Genomic DNA, 17,325 nt, shown 5'->3' on the forward strand with positions numbered 1-17,325 from the left:
GCTTTCACAAAGACTAATGAAACTAGGCCGCTCCCCCACACTCGCGCCTATAATATATATATATATAATATATAACACGCATATATATATATAATATATATATATATAATAACTTCCCATATCCCATATATCCCTTATTATCTACTTCGATATATATATATATATATATATATATATATATATATACATCACCTAACAATGGCGAACATTAGCCACACTTGCAAGCGGCGAGTGTGGGAGCGGCTAGTTCTTGGCATTCGTTTTATGTGAAGCCAAGTTGATATACAGTGACACAAACAGTGGAAGCTCTAATGAGAGGTAGTATTTGTGAATGCCGCGTATTGAGAGAGAGAGACGCAGAGAGAGAGAGCGAAGAGATGATCGGAGCCTGAGGTAATGCTACACCACATGATTGTTGTGCGGTATTATTCGGAATTCACTTTATGTATCTTACGATTCCATTAATACTACTTTCTTTGTAATTTGCAAAACACGGAAACATTACAGTTCATGTTTTGATGTCCCATCTTAGCATTTCATGATTATTGAATAATGATCTTATGTAGGGCTAGCCTCTAGTAACTGTGTATACGGCCCGCGTACAGTCTGCCCGCAGGCCTGCCACGCAACCTTGTACGCGCGGCTATGAATGTGTTCTCTAGAGCTAATGTAGCGTACTTACTATAGCCCCTCATAGGTCTATGTCCCTCAGTGCGGTTACTGCCGGGAACGTACCCTGGGTAACCGCGTAGCGGTATACGCGAACCTACCCTTCACTAATTATGATAAGGTAAGGTAGGTGTCCATGCGAGATTAGCGGTTATCGAGTTAGGGTTTTAGGCGTTAGGGCTAGGGAAGGCGGTAGGCGACCTCCCTAGGACACACACCACGTTGTGTGCTGTGATGTGTGTGTGTGTGTGTGACCACTGTGTTGTGTGCTGTGTGACATAACTGTGTGCTTGTGTGTGTGCTTGTGTGTGTGTTGTGGTGGTGAGACCGAGGAGAGAAGACGAGCAGAGAAGAAGAGAGAGATGTGTGTTGTGTGTGCCGTGCGTGCTCCGTCGTTGCCGTGTGCGTGTCGCGTGTGCGTAGTGCGTGTCGCGTGCTGCGAGTGTTCGTGAAGAGAGTGTAGGTTTAGTGGAGTGGTGGGTGTGCGTGCGCCTGCGTGGCGTGCGAGTGCCACGTGCGTGTGGGGTGCTGAGTGTGTGGTGGTGTGTGACGAGAGATGAAGCAGAGCTGTGTGTGTGGCGTTACGGCCTAGGATACACACATATCCGCCGATATCTTTTTAGATATTTCAGAAGTTTTCGGGATATTTAGAAAAATCTGGCAATATTTAGAAAAATTCACTTATATTTAAAAGGATAAAACAACAACTTTCTCAAATATTAAGCCGTTTGTAATGGCCATGAGCTTTGTTTCTTATGTCTGCTATACAATTTTTAATTTATATTATATTTTATAAAAGTTTATTAAATATAATTCGTATTGCACGAGTGTTTCGCACCAAAATAAATATGTTTAAAAGGGACACTTACGCTTGAAATAACTGGAGCATATTAGAAAAAAATGTTGGGGATATTTAGAAAAAAAAATGTTGAGATATTTTAGAGATATTTTGGAGATATTCCGGCAAGATATTTAGGCAATTTGTTTCGAGCATATTTGTATCTATAAGGCCTAGTGTGGTGCATGTGTGTCTTGTATGTGCAGCAGGAGTGTCGTGCGTGCGTGCGTCCGCGCGGCGCGTGTGTGATGTGTGAGTTGCGTGGGTCGTGCTGCCGTGTGCGTGTGCGGTCGTGCGGCGCGCGCCTGTGTGGATGTGGGGATGTCCTGTGTGGGGCCTTGTGTGTGTGTGCTGTGTGTGGTACCGTGCTGAGGAGAAAGAGAAGGTTGGGTGGTGAGAGAGAGACGAAGAGAAGGAGCAGAGTGGGTGTCTGGGGGGTGTGTGGTGTGTGTCTGTAGTGCTGTGGTGGGTGTGGCTGTGGTGTGCTGTGTGTGTGTGTGTCGTGAGGTGCTGGTGTGAACTGCTGTGTGTGGTGTGCTGAGCAGGAGAGAGAGAAGAGAGTGTGTGTGTGTCGTGTGTGCGGCGCGATGCGCCTGCGCGTGCGTGCTCTGCGTGCGTGCGTTTGGTGTTGTTTGTTTGTTTGTTTGAGAGTTTGTCGATAGGGTAGTCGGTCCGCGCATATTACGATACGCTACCAGGCGCTACGTATCTGTGTGTATACACTGCTGTGGTACCGTACCAGGTACGCTCCGCAGTAACCCCGGGGACGGACATATGAAAGCTGCGTCGTCTTCAGTGTGTCCTCACGTATAGCTCTCATTGCTTACGTGTATAGCCCGCATTCATTACACTGCCCACAGGCCTCGGCCACGTTAATTGAACGCTGGCTATAAGTACTTGATGGATCAGTCTAAGCTGCGTGCCAACGTGATAGGCCTACTGCTGTGGCGACGTAGTGCGCTGTGCGTCGGGGGTCTGTACGTGGTTCCCAGGTTACCTCCACTTGTGTAGTGTTGGGCGTACGTTAACCCTGGGTACGGTCCGGTATACCGGAACGTACCCCTGGGCTACTAAATCACTAGCTATCTAATATTGCCGCGACCGTACCTCGGCCTACTCCACTAACGAGTCCTAGCAGGTAGTGTCGCGGTACGCCTACTCCTAACCCTAACTCGCTAACTCTAACCCTAACTACTAACGTACCCTACCCTAACTACCCTAAACCATATCAGCTAGATAGTTACCATGGCGTACGTTCCGGTTGTTATACCGGACCGTACCCAGGGTATGCTCCGGCTAGTGTATCTCTCCGAGAGGTGGGGGGACATAGACCCTCTCCATCCGGACTATAGTACTAGAGCTAGGTGTGTCGCCTGCTTGTCGTGAGAGAGATAGAAGAGTGAAGTGTGATGGCTACTACCCAATTTTAGTCAATTGACCATTGTCATTTGCCTAATCTGCTTGCTGTGTGGACTGCATACAACAACATTACATTAACGCACTATGGTGTACATGGCTCATGGGTAGCGTGCGTGTTTACCGTAGTTGTGTGTCATGCTTTCGCTCCGCGTGGCCTATGTGTCGTGTGGTGTTGTGTGGTGTGTATTAGCGATGATTCGTAGTCTTAGTTTATTGTATTAAGAGAAAGTTGGTTAAGATGACCTCATAGAAGGGCGTGATAGTGATAACTCCATTAGTGGGTGGTTTTTTGAGAGAGAGGTGGGGGAGAGGGAGAAATAGAGAGTGCAAAGAAAGGGAAAAAAGGAAGCGATATAGACCATATGAATAATTCAAGGCATATAGCATAACGATTTTTCTTGCGTATATAGTATCGGGAACTGCATATTTATGTGCGATTTGAGATAGTTATATATGCGTATATGATATATTTCTGCACCTATACTTCTTCACCACCAAAAAAATAATTGCTCGTAGAGTGGCGTCTTTGTCAATTGAGAATCAGATTTCCGATTATTTGATGTTTGCAGCTTTAAATCCGAACTAATTTTTGAGTTTCTGAATCTTTTTTGCTGGGGGGGGGGAGCAGTTGGGGAACAAATACTCGAAATCTAGCTACAACTGCCAAAGTTGGTGTTTGGATATTCAAAAGATGGATTTTTAGCCGATCACGTTTGTCCCTCGCTCTTATAAACAGCCCCATTCGCAGTAATTATGTATATATCACGTCAATAAACGTTTAATAATCAAATATGCACATGTTTAAAAAACAAGAAGAATTGTATATTTATGTTTACAATTAGGTCGCCTATTCCTACCTTTCCCTCTATTAATACTGATCTAAAACCAACCTGCGCCACGCCAGCTGAAGTTTTCTATAGATTTTCTATCATCATTCGTACCCCAATTATTGAAATGTGTAATAAAGCGTTTTATTATCGGTCATGAAATGTGGTTCCCAACTCTCGATACTAGATAATGGAATTTTGGAGAGAGAAAAAAACTCTCGTACTTTCTGATTTTTACAGAGCGAGATTTTTCTCTATACTCTTTCTCTTCAAATATATGAATTCGTATTGTGCGCGAGAGCCCGTTCTTCCCGCTGAGTTGGTATGACTCGCTTGCGATAATAATGTACTTACCCGTGTTTCGGATAGACTCAGTGCTGAGGACAGCTCAGCTACGTCCATACTGCTCAGGTAGTGAGCTGCTCGGAACTTCTCTTCTAGCGTGGCAACCTGTCCGGGAGAGAACGGGATGCGTGGATTTCGACCAAGCTTCCGTTTCTGCGGCCCTTCTTTGCGCTTCATTCCTGCAATGTATAATCAAGAGTTCGTTCGTTGCGTTCATATGTGTTTACTGTTCGCCTCATACGTGATTATACAATTTTCTAGCCATTTTGGCCGCTTTAATAAAATAGCACTTGAAGAGCAATCGCGTACATGGGGAGTACGCAGCGTAGTGCAGAGAGTCAGCATTCGCACCGACGTTAGGCATTTCTTTTGCAGTGAGGAGTTGTTTACCGCGGATAGGAGGGTTATTAGTGGTGCAATAAGATTTATTATACATTATTTTTATTTTTACTGATTTGTTGGAACCGCCAGTGATGTACGTTCTTAAGCGCGCCTCGGCCATTTTATACCCCATTTTTCTATGACCTGAATAACACAGCTATACTTTCCGATATCACTTATAAGCCAGTTCGTAGTTACGCACTGGAGCCCTATGACGTTATCGGGTCATAGGTCATTTGTACATAGCTGAAAAGCTGGATCGCTCGTACGCACTTGCCGTATACTACATAATAGCAGGAGTGAATAATAGTGATCTCTATTATTCACTCCTGATAACATTCATTTATGTTATACAGAAGCTGTGTAAAATCATGTGTGCGTTTGTTTTCTGTACTGAACCGATCGACTATCTGCCTGTGTTTTTTTTTAGATTTTTACGTATGATATTCATTTTGGGGTATTTTAGGTAGATGTGCAGTGTCGGTTCTTCTCGGCCATATCATTTATTTATGGATGTTTTTTTTTGTTTCCTGGATTTGTTAATTCGAATACAACAGAAATGCACACTCAGACATACATGTAACTTGCAAACCATATGTATTGATTCATGTTTATTGTTTAATGCACATTATTTAACTGCATGTATATGAACAAGGAGGAATGGTAGACCTCTAAATACATTGTACAAGCAATTAAAGCAATGAAAATGGGGAAATTGTGTACGTGCATACTTGTATGAAACCTGCAAATGTTACAATTGATAATGTAGCAAGTATAACAAAATAGCAATGAAATAAATGCGTTCCCATTTATTTTAGAGACAGCAGGGAATATAAACATGTATCATAATTTTCTTTACGGTACATGTGTACTTAAATGTAAATTGTAACCAATAGAATTATGAGTGGTGTCATGCAAAAGAGCCATCTAACAGCCCAAACCCAGTAATCGTTGTTTTTCCATGAATACCCCATTTACACAGATATCTATGAAAACCTTCAATCTGAGAACCATTTGATATTCATAATAATAATAACATGATAATATAATAAAACTCTACATACTATAACTATAAAACATAACTATAACATAAACATAAACATAAACCATAACTATGAAACATACTCATGATAATATAAAAAAAAAATATATATGTGTGACTCCTGGTTTCATGTGTAAATGGTATTTTCGCTGGCATTGTATTGACATATTTTGTACTCAAACTACTAATAACTGAAATAGTGTGCATTTAAACATTGCTATGTTTATTAATGAATGTTAATTAATTATTAAATGTTAGTTTCGTTTATTTAATAAATAATTGAAAAAGAGATGTAACTGTGTATGAATGATACAATGAGAAAATGGTGATTGAGACGCCAGATGTTTAGGATGACAATTGCAGAAACTTTGGTGAGGATGAAAAATAGCAAGGAAACCGTTCAATAAATGAATCAATGCATACCTACGAACTCGCTTATTAAATGGCTGCACGATGGTTTGTAAATAATAAAAAAAGATAATAAATTGTCAAATAAATTACGGGTGCTAAATATAAAATAACTTAGTCGTGTACATAACAATTGAGAATTATATAGTTATTTTCGATAAATAAAGTTCTTCGATAAGGCGATAGCGACGACGGTGAAGATGAAGAAGAAGGTGATGATGATGATACTGATGCTGCTGCTGCTGCTGATGATGATGATAATGACGATGATGATGATGATGATGATAACAATAATAATAATATTATTATTATTAATGTTAAACATAATAATAGTATTAATTATAAGTGGTATTAGTATTAGTAATAATAGTATAGAAACCCTCAATATTTTTTGTAGCCACAATAAATGACTTTTTCCGAGCGCTGTTTATACTATTGATACAATGGCGCCTGAATTTAAATGTTACTTAAAGCCCAAAAACACTTGATCACTCGGATACAACTAGGAAATGTACGACAATGTTTATAAGTGAAAATCCTTAGAGTATTTGCCGAACCATGCATTAGCATATTAACGCAATATTTATTGTGGGAATCTAGGCGTTACAACTACTACAACTTATTAGCGTTATCATCTGTAAAATTCCGAAAGCTGCAATCAAGAAATCTGATTACACTTGAGTGACGTCAGGTGAAAGCAAGCATGTCTCAGTAAACGTGCTGCTCTCGGAAATTATTGCGATATAGTATATATACTATTAGATATGTATCACTTCTTGCAGCTATTTCTAAGACAATTACTCAGTAAAGATATGTACTGGCCATGCTGTAGATTGTCATTCGAGAGTGGGAATTTGTAGTGTAGGCGAGGAAGGGAGCTTGTTATGCAGCCATGATAATGGGATAAACGCGCCATATCCCTTTATACTTTGTGCGTACACGTTAGTACTAATTATTAACACTAGAGGGGAGCAACAGACGTTGTCAGTAATATTATGAATACTAGCAATGGATACATCACACCCCTTCACGCCCCGGGAAAATGCAACATGGATTTCCACCAAAATGAGAAACGAGCTGAATTACTTCACCCCTGCAGCAACGCTAGGTCAACTCAACTAAAACACTCGAACTCTGGGAAAAACACCGTTGTAAGTGTAATTTTAGCCATAACTTTGAAACTATAATAAACTCCAACTTTGTCACAACTTCAACATTGCAGCTTTAACGTTACATTAACATTACACACACTCACATGACCGCTCTACAAGTCCAACTTCACTACTGGTTTGCGAGCCCTCTCCGAGCGACGCAAGTTACAAGTAACCTCGGTTGGAACCTGTGACCTAGTCTCCCTCGTGGAAGCAGAGACTGGTCTCGCGCGTCTCAGGCAACAACGTAGGCATCTGAGCGGCAGATGCATCATCCGAAAACCTAGAACGTTCACCCAAATCAATACCAGAATCATGAGAATCTGGCTTGACCTGTCTGAACACCTGATAATAGTGCTTCCTACCCAGCCTCCCGTCATCATCCCTAACCGTACAGGACACCGGCCCTGTCCTGTCTTCAACAGTCCCTGCATGGTAGGTTAGGCGGCCCGTACTTGGAGTAGTTCTTGAAGTACACATGATCTCCTTCAGTGAACCTTTGAGCCAGGTGATGCTCCTGAGCTTTAGTACCTTTGAAGATCTGGACTTGACTCTCCTGCATTATCTGAACACGTGAATTTACACTTGGAATCAGTCTCGACACGATTCTTCACTTCATCAGTAACTCGCAAGGCGGGACGCCACTAGTCGCATGAGGTGTTATGTGATAGTCGAACAGGAACCTGCACAACCGGTCATCCTGTGGTCCTTGCATTTTGTCAATTTTCTTCTTGAACGACTTAACGGCTCTTTCGGCTAAGCCGTTTGTCAGGTACGGCGGCGGTTGATACGGCGCTCCAGTAGCATGACGGTTACCGTTCCTAGGCAGAAATTCCTGGAACTCTGCACCCGTGAACGCAGCGGCATTATCAGACAATAGCTTGTCGGGCAACCTATGTATGCTAAAGATGCTCCTTAGCTTAGCAATCGTTATCGCGGCCGTGCACCCCTGAGTAATGAAAATCTCCATCCACTTACTGTACGCATCTACTACTACTAGGTATATATGACCTTCTTTGGACCAACATAGTCAATGTGTAGTCTAGACCAAGGCTTATTCGGGTACTCCCAAGGATGCAACGGTTGCTGATAAGCAGAGAACTTCCAAACTGACTGGCAAACTCGGCATGAACTCACACGACTCTCCAAGTCTCTGTCCATGTTTGGCCACCACATGTAACCTCTGGCCAGATTCTTCATCTTCATAATGCCGGGATGCGTATCGTGCTATTCTTCCGTCACAGCATCCCGACCTTGTGGAGGTATAACGACACTACTCCCCCACAATATGCAACCATACAAGACAGACAGTTCATCCTTCCTAGGGAAAAATGGTTTCATGTTCTCAGACTCAACAGAACTGTCCCAACCTTTGAGAACAAATGATCACACTCGAGCAAGGAGCGGATCACGATCCATCCACTTCCTGATGTCGTCAGCGCTAACCTGAGTATAATTCAGATGTTCTAACAGCATGACTTCTTCACCAACGCTAGGTGCGTCGACCTCCACCTTCATTGGGAAACGACTCGAACAGTCTGCATTCGCGATTTTCGCACCCAGTTTGTAGACTAACTCGTAATCGAACGCAGCTAACGTGAGTCTCCAGCGAATGAGGCGTCCTGAAGCCACTGTGGGAACAGCCTTGTTCTCCCCCAACAATCCAAGTAACGGCTTGTGGTCCGTACGGATCTCGAATTTCCGACCAAATAGGAATTTGGACAACTTTCCCACAGCCCACACTACTGCAAGTCCCTCTTTCTCAGTTTGTGAGTAATTCTTCTCGTCATTATTCTTAAGACATGATACGGGACGCATAGTATACGGGTAAACCACAATCGTGAAACTGTTCAAGCGCAGCACCCAGTCCGTAAAGGCTAGCATCAGTCGTGAGGACCAACGGCTTCGATGCGTCGTAGGGCATGACTAAGTTATTTGAAACAAGCAAGTCCTTAGCAGCCTTGAACGCGGCCTTCTTCTTGGGACCCCACTTCCAAGGTGTGTCCTTCTTCTCTAAACGATACAACGGCGACAGTACATCTGCGGCACGCGGCAAGAACCGATGGTAGTACTTGATCATTCCGATAAACGTAGACAGAGCCTGCTTATTATCAAGCGTAGGGAACGCATTGACTACCGCAACCTTGCTATCCAAGGGATGGACCCCCTCGGACGACAACTTATGACCAATCACGTTCAGCTCGGGTTTCATGAACGCGCACTTGCTACGGTTTAGACGCAGACCGGCTTCGGACAGTCTCTTCAATACAAGCTCCAACGTTTCCAGGTGTTCTCTATCTGTAGGACCAGTGATAATAGTATTATCAAGGTACACCTCCACGAAAGGAATCTCTCGCAGAATATTTTCCATGGCCTTCTGGAAAATACTAACAGCGGAATGAACTCCAAATTGCAACCGTTTGTATGCAAACAACCCCTTGTGGGTGTTGATCACCATCAACTTCTAGGCCTCTGATGAAAGCTTAAGCTGGTGATACGCGCTACTTATGTCCAACCTTGTAAACGATTTTCTGCGCGCCAACTTTGCGAACATATCTTCCGGTGTATGTAACGGATAGTGTGCCATGTCACAGTTTGGATTCAAAGTCTCCTTAAAGTCCGCGCAAATCCTGAGACTCTTTCCATCAGCCTTCACAACTGGCACTATGGGACTAGCCCATTCACTGTAGTCTATGGGTGTACTGACCCCCGCAGACTCAAGACGACGCAATTCTGGTTCCACCATTGAACGTTTCTGGTACGGTAGCGGGCGGGCGCGTTTGTACACCGGTTTGGCGTCCGGTTTCAGCGGTATGTCGACCTCAACATTTTCCAAGCACCCTAGCTCATCCGCAAACACATCCTTGTACTTGTCACACAGTATTTTTACTTGTGCATTTTGCGATTCCTGTGACACTCAATTGATGCCAGCTTTCCAATCTAACTGGATAGGACGCAACCAGTTTCTGCCAAGTAATGAGGCTCGCGGTAACCTCGCACGACCACCAATGGCAATTTATTGCTCTGACCATTGTGATTCACAGACACCATGGCAACCCCAGCGATATCTAATTCCTTCTTGTTGTAGTCACGGAGTTTGAGCTTAGTAAGCACAAGCTTATCCCCTGGCCGCTGAATTTTCTTGTGAGTGGGCTCCCCTACACACGTAACAACTGCACCGGTATCCAACTCGAATTTTAGCGACGATTCGTTCACACTCATTTCAACTGCGTACTTCTTATCGTCCATGATACCGCAAAGATCAGAATCCACATTGAACACCTCCGAAAGTTCAGCTGTAATACGGAATATGTCGTACTCCGATCCCGATTCACTTCCTCTGCCGGTTTCAGATAAAACCGTACCTTATCTGAGATTTTGGTACTTTGCCCTTTTTGTACGCTTTCTGTATGGGACCTATACGACCACTCATGACATTTTGTAGTTTTGAAGCGACACCGATCCGCCAAATGACCGTACGCATTGCATCGGTAACACTGTTTGCCACCACTAGACTGATCAGACCCTCTGGCCTTTTCGCTCGTCTGAAATGTTTTCGCATCGCCACTAGCGCCGCCACTCACGTGTGGCCCGCTATTTCTCGATCTACCGAATCCCCTGGAAAACGCTCTCCGATTTGCAGTAACTGCATGCACGTCGGTGCTGCCACCTGTAGACGATTTACCGAACATAGATGCACTCTCTTCATTAGGTATGACAGTCGAAGCAATTTCCATCGCCTCAGCAAAAGTCATCTTGAGACCAGCAGTGCCCTCAAGCAACTTAGTAACCACAGATCTGTTCCGAACGCGAGCAATCAGCTGATCAACCAGCATTTCATCCAATGCCTCACCAAATGTACAGTAACGTACAGCTTTCTTCAGGCGCACCCCGTAGTCATAAACAGACTCATTGTCCTTGCGAACAACTGCACGAAATTTCGATCTCTAGGCCCGGGAATTATGCTTGCCACCGTAGTGAGTATCAAGGGTATTTTTCCGTACACACGCCTTCTCTGCAGGTCCATCTCCACACTGCAGGTTATTCTCTAAGGCCCATCTCCACACACGCGGCGCGGCACGGAATGCTACGGAGACGGCGCCGTTCACCCCTACCGGCAAAGTTCAAATCTATTATATCTTAGTCCTTCAAAGTTTGGTATTGGGCTGGAGACAAGCCCATGATCAAGAAATCTGTCTTTGTCCTCTACCTTGGTTTTGTTCACTCTAAAGTAGCATTGCAACATCTCCTCGAATTACTCGAAGTCTTCATCGTCTTTCACGAATTTCGGCAGTTGCTTTGCAGCCATCACTCGGTCGCCAGTGTAATGTAGTCGAGGAAGGGAGGGGGAACCACTAGTAAGATTTACTAATTATTAACACTAGAGGGGAACACCAGACGGTGTCATTAATATTATGAATACTAATAATAGATACATCACAGACTTTAAATGCGTTTTCTGCTTGCAGACCTCTGTTACATTTTAGAGCAAACTCTGAACGCTGGTAATAATTAACATTATAAAACTAAATATATAAATACGTATGGGAATTTCCTATGCATTCTAAAGCCCGCCGCACACGCTGTGGAACTTGCTGCGCCATCGTCCACACGTGGACGATGGCGCAGCAAGTTCCACAGCGTGTGCGCATGCAAAATTCCTCGATCTGCGTCGTGTGGAAAATATCACACGTGTTTGAAATGTACACAACACGCGCACGCAGACACACACACACACACACACACACACACACACACACACACACACACACACACACACACACACACACACACACACACACACACACACACACACACACACCACACACACGCACGCCACGCACGCCGCACGCACGCACGCACGCACGCACGCACGCACACATACAAACACACACACACACACACACACACACACACACACATATATATAATATATTGTGCGTGTGCGCGTGCATGTACGTGTGCGTGGGCGCGTGTGCATGTGCGTGGGCGCGTGCATGTACGTGTGCGTGTAGTGTGTGTGCGTGCGTGATGTGTGTGTGTGTGCGTGCGTGCGTGCGTGCGCGCGCGCGTGTGTGCATGTGTATGTGTGTGTGTGTGTGTGTGTGTGTGTGTGTGTGTGTGTGTGCTTGTTTGTGTGTGCGTGCGTACCTGCGTGCGTGCGTATGCGTGCTTGTTTGTGCATGTGTGCGTGCGTAGCTGCACGCGTGCGTGTGCGTGCGTGTGCATGAGCACATACATATAGTAATGCATATACATATCTAGCATGTGAACGTATTCACGTATTCAGGTGCGCGTATGAACGTGGGAAATCATCATACGCGTTGCGGTATATCGGTGGCGACCTATTATAAAGGCCGCCTTCTGTATACAGGCGTTAACGAACGTACAAAGGCGAGCGCGCCCTGCCGTCGAGTGAAATCATCTCGTATGACTTTCAAGCATTATGTATATAATACACGGGCGTTTCGACGGCCGCCTGCTGCCCTGTTTGTTGCCGTGGAAATCGCCCGCGCCGTCGTTTGCCGTGGGGGTAGTAGATGCGTCCAGACGCCCTTATCGCTAATATTATGTGACTTTCGTCCACTTACAGCACATGCTGGATTAAAGCGGAACGGATCTTTAATTCAGCCGAGCGTCGAAGATTGAGGACACGGGCATTCTATTCTCGACTCGATCGCATGCCGAAAGCTAGCCATCGCGAAGCGTGAAAGCGAGAGAAACATTTAAGCTGAGTGTATTGGCGTCGGAGTAACATCGGCTCCGCCAGGCAGCCGTTCTGAAGGCTTTTAATTATCGTATATTGCAATCAGAAACGGCAACAATTCGCCGCACAAAAACGGCTTTCGCCTTCTTTGTTAGACAAACACTGCTGAAGAATTTTAAGACAGCGAGCCAAGGCGAGGAAACTTGGCGGAATGACGCGGTGTTAAATTCGCAGTGACACCAGCACAAATGGCAGGCGATACGGCGAAAACATTTCAGATGCGTGTGATACGGCAAACACTGCGGATTAGGCTCGGCGTTTCAACTTGTTTAGCCTGGCTTTGCACTGGGTGGGATTTGCTGATGTTATCTGACCAGCGACAGCTTAAACTCGTCTATTACCCATACACCCTAAGCAGAGGATGAAATGCGAAAATTGGACAGTCGCCGCCTATTCACTGCGTGCCTGTTTAGGGGCAGATAGAGCTCGAATGGCGAAACAAAATGGCAACAATTGGCAGCCGATCTCGCGGAGGTGCCAAAACAGCTTTTGTTAGCGTTTCGCTTTATACGAGGTCACCGCTTGGAAAGTGCCTTCCGTACGACAGATAGTAGAAGATGAACAGACAGTTTACAGTAAGCAGCGGAGGGCGTCAACAAAGCAACACAATGCTCACGCGAGTGCGCTAGAGTGGGCCCGACTATACCTACCTATAGACGCCATATTGCAGTATTGGCCTCGGAGTCGCGAGAATTTCTTATCGCATTTGATGTGAAATAACGTAGCATTTGTGCATAGCTATCGTGTTTGCTGTCTCTAATGTCATTTCCTGTATTGGGAGGTGTGTGGCTGTGATCGCAATAAGACTATATATCAGCTCCTGCTTGCGTTGAGCATCACAGAACTTGTTGAACCGCGTGTTTTTGCGTAGATGGAACGTAGCGTTCACAACTAACAACACATACGTTACCTTTCGTTTACATTTTCGTTTGCAACACCAGTTGCATATTTTAATAAATTTTTGATTGGATGTAAGATATATGCGTTTGTCGTTTACGCGTGCATAATATAGGGCGGCAACGAGACAGGCAATGCCTATACATAACAACTCTCCAGTGTTGACGCATGCGTAGTGACAGGCCGCATACTATTCCTGTCTATAGCCGATGGCAGCGGTCTGAAAATAATCATCTCACAATTACAACGAGAAATGTCTTTACCTGAATTGAAGTGCATGTTTCTCCGCGATACTGAGAAAAAATGGAGTTTTCTTTGCGTACGCACGTTAATGAATCTACCGCCTGGGGTAGATTCATTAACACGCTAGTATGCAAAATATTTTTCGTAAATCTTGTGTACGCAATCGACGTTGCTTAGTTGCAATTCATCAACGCAGCTGTTTCGTACATTTTCGTAAGATTTCGCGTACGCAAGCGAGGCCGTTTTATGTGCGATTCATCAAGCTTACATTTACGTAACTCTGCGTCATGATGATTTCCCACGTTCATACGCGCACCTGAATACCTGAATACGTTCACATGTTAGATATGTATATGCATTATTATATGTATGTACTCATGCACACGCACGCACACGCACGCGCGCAGCTACGCACACTCACACAAACAAGCACGCATACGCACGCACGCAGGTACGCACGCACACACGCACGCACGTGGTGTACGTGTCGCTGCTTTCATCGAGTGTTGAACGCAATCATACAAACGAAAATTAGGACAACTATCACACCCCCAGCACTCCTGTAGACAGAGCTAGACGAGCCATATGGTTTACATACAAGAGAAGCGTCAGTTTGGTTGCTATGGTATGTGTCGCAGTGTGATTGGTTTCTGCTAGGCACGCCCCTCAACAACCAGCAGCTACGATGGCGTAGTGGATTCACACTGGAATTCATCAACATTTGCGTACGCAGGGCGTATCGTGCTTTGCGTATACGTATTTCGTAGAAACTTTGTGTACGCAATAGACTTTACGCAACGTTGATGAATCTCGTCAGGTTCTGTTATATATATAATATATATATATATATATATATATATATATATATATATATATATATATGCGCTGCCATCGAAATAATTCGAAAGGGCTGAAGAATCACATCGCTACATAAGAGACGCACTCGTGCATATAGATTTGCCAGAGATTTCTTCTTAACAATTTACATATCAAATTTGCCCAGCAGTTCGCGGCTAATTGTCATTGTTATTCCGCTGCTGTTTCACCTGCGTTGTCCGTGGTTTGGAACTAAAGACGTCAGTTTCCATTCGAAAAGGCGCCGAGAGTGATATTGCTGCGGTGTGCATATTTTTCCTGGGTGGCCCCCATGAGTTGGTTATTGGTATAGGGCTGTCCGACAACGTTGCCACCCACGATGGAATTATCTACGTGATTAAAATGAGAATTCGTCGTCACGGCGTGCATGGCGCGTAGTGGCAGTTGTTGCGCGCCTGACCATTTACCCGATTATAAAAGATGATAGTAGACAATAAGAAAGGCCCTCGCCGCGTTATCGCACGAACAACGCTTATGCGTGAGTTTGGACACACAGGCGGGCGCGTGTGCGGGCTCGCGTGCGCGTGGGTGCGCGCGTGCGTGTGCGTGGGTGCGCGCGTGCGTGTGCTCGTGCGTGCGTGGGCGCGCACACACTTGGTGGGGTAAACAGTGAAGTCCGGCTCCATTACCGGACCAGGTTATATTTAGTCATAAAAGTAGGCATAGTAAAACAACAACAACAACTACCATACTACCATACTACTATACTACCATCGCCAACGATGTGCTCGATTTTAGCGAATATGGCCAGACTATGTATTTCTTTACGGAAGAAGTTATTGTGCGGCGGCGGTGGTGATGGTGGTGGTTTGTTGTTGTTGTTGTTGTTGTTGTTGTTGTGGTGGTGGTGGTGGTGGTGGTGGTGGTGGTGGTGGTGCTGGTGGTGCATAGGTGGCGGCGGCGGCGGCGGGGCGGCGGCGGCCGGGGCGGCGGCGGCGGCGGCCGCGGCGGGCGGCGGCGCGGCGGTGGGGATGGTGGAGTTTTGTTGTTGTTGTTGTTGTTGTTGTTGTTGTTGTTGCTTGTTGTTGTTTGTTGTGGGTGGTGGTGGTGGTGGTGGTGTGGTGGTGGTGGTGGTGGTGTGGTGGTGGTGGTGGTAAGTGGTAGCGGGCGGCGGAGGCGGCGGCGGCGGTGGTGGTGTTCTCACACGAGCTAGCGACGAAGCCAGACTTTTTCACATTTTAATATCGAGAATACTATGTTATTTTGGATCTACTGCTAATCCGTAGCGCTTTACCAGATCTTGTAGAATTCAACGTTAGTGTCTTTATTTCATCGTTTAACCGTCATTGATTCCGAAAGAATATTCTTTATGAGATCTACGGCCTTAACGCACGTCGTCACCAGGTATTGATTGGGCTAATCACGTTTACTGTGTGACAACTCCGATCCCGATAATATTGCATTTTGAATTGGGTAAAGTTGGGATGCACGTGAAGTTTATATTTTCAATCTTTCAGCAGTTTATTGCATACCATACAGAATGCATCTAACATGCTTACTGAAAACGATCTAGCCGTCTACAGGATAACAGTTGGATATAACCTTGTGTAGTCCTAATTTCGCGAAAGAGGCATAGCTCATGCCTCCGAGCGTTACTATAAGCCTCGAATGCCGACATAGTTTACATTCATTTTATGGCGCATCTTACGTGTAATATCTTTTACTGCGCGTTCCTATTATAAGCACACACTGTCGTTGATTCATTATTGTGGTGTTGAAGGGCTATATAGCTTTCGCTACGGATGTGCAGTTATCGTGCGTGCGTATGAACGCTCACTGTTATTATATTGTTTAATCAGCGGTACTAGTCACGTGCAGCTGTTGTCACTCGGGTTGGTCCGCGCCTATTTATTGCGACGGCATGTCCTCGCTTAAAGAGCCCGTGTAATGTCTTTCCGGAGTGCAAACGAGTCACGCAGAAATCTACCGAATAGATCAGCCAAACCGACTACCAAGAACCGCAAGCAGCCGACAGACAGCCAAGTCAGCTCCCTGCCAGGAGTCGAATTTAAACTGTCCGGCAGTGATAGAGAATTGATGTCTCTAATCGGGCCTGCCTAATATATCAAGCGTATTAGTATATCAGTGTAGGAAGACAGTGTTTTTCACTGTTACTAGTGTCTGGCCATATACACTACCATACGTGTTAAGTATTAAGTTGTTAAGTATTAAGCTATTAAGTATTAAGTATTAAGTAATTAAGGTAATCTAAGTATTAAGTATTAAGTATTAACGTATTACAGTATTAAGTATTAAGTTTAAGATTAAGTATTAAGTATTTATACGTAACAATACCTATACATATGCGCGTCTAACGTTAACGGTCCTCAATGTAAAACGTTTGTCTCAGCATCACATTAGATCGTCAAGTCTCCTTTAGTCAGTGCCGACAATGTATTTTCGCGTGCTCTTAGTTAATTGTCCGTCCACCAGTAGAGTTGACACGAGACCGCGAATCACCG

The 17,325-nt window shown here is 44.8% G+C and overlaps 2 protein-coding genes across 3 annotated transcripts in view; one reads left to right on the forward strand and one right to left on the reverse strand.

Moving 5' to 3' along the window:
* The window catches only part of LOC106807458 (male-enhanced antigen 1-like), a 36,190-nt gene extending 22,437 nt beyond the window's left edge, over positions 1–13,753 (forward strand). Inside the window, exon 6 of one of the 2 annotated variants that reach the window (XM_014809792.1) lies at positions 12,674–13,753. The gene's annotated coding sequence lies outside the window, so the exon portion shown is untranslated. Of the gene's footprint in view, positions 1–4,122; positions 4,143–12,673 lie in introns of those variants that run through there. The other variant, XM_014809794.1, reaches the window with a different exon arrangement.
* The window catches only part of LOC106807457 (homeobox protein Hox-B6-like), a 23,979-nt gene that overhangs the window by 3,175 nt on the left and 3,479 nt on the right, over positions 1–17,325 (reverse strand). Inside the window, exon 2 of the mRNA XM_014809788.1 lies at positions 4,108–4,277. Within this exon, the coding sequence (XP_014665274.1) occupies positions 4,108–4,277 (170 nt within the window). The remainder of the gene's footprint in view (positions 1–4,107; positions 4,278–17,325) is intronic.

This window comes from Priapulus caudatus, unplaced genomic scaffold (genome assembly GCF_000485595.1).
Source record: "Priapulus caudatus unplaced genomic scaffold, Priapulus_caudatus-5.0.1 Scaffold216, whole genome shotgun sequence".
Classification (NCBI taxonomy): domain Eukaryota; kingdom Metazoa; phylum Priapulida; class Priapulimorpha; order Priapulimorphida; family Priapulidae; genus Priapulus; species Priapulus caudatus.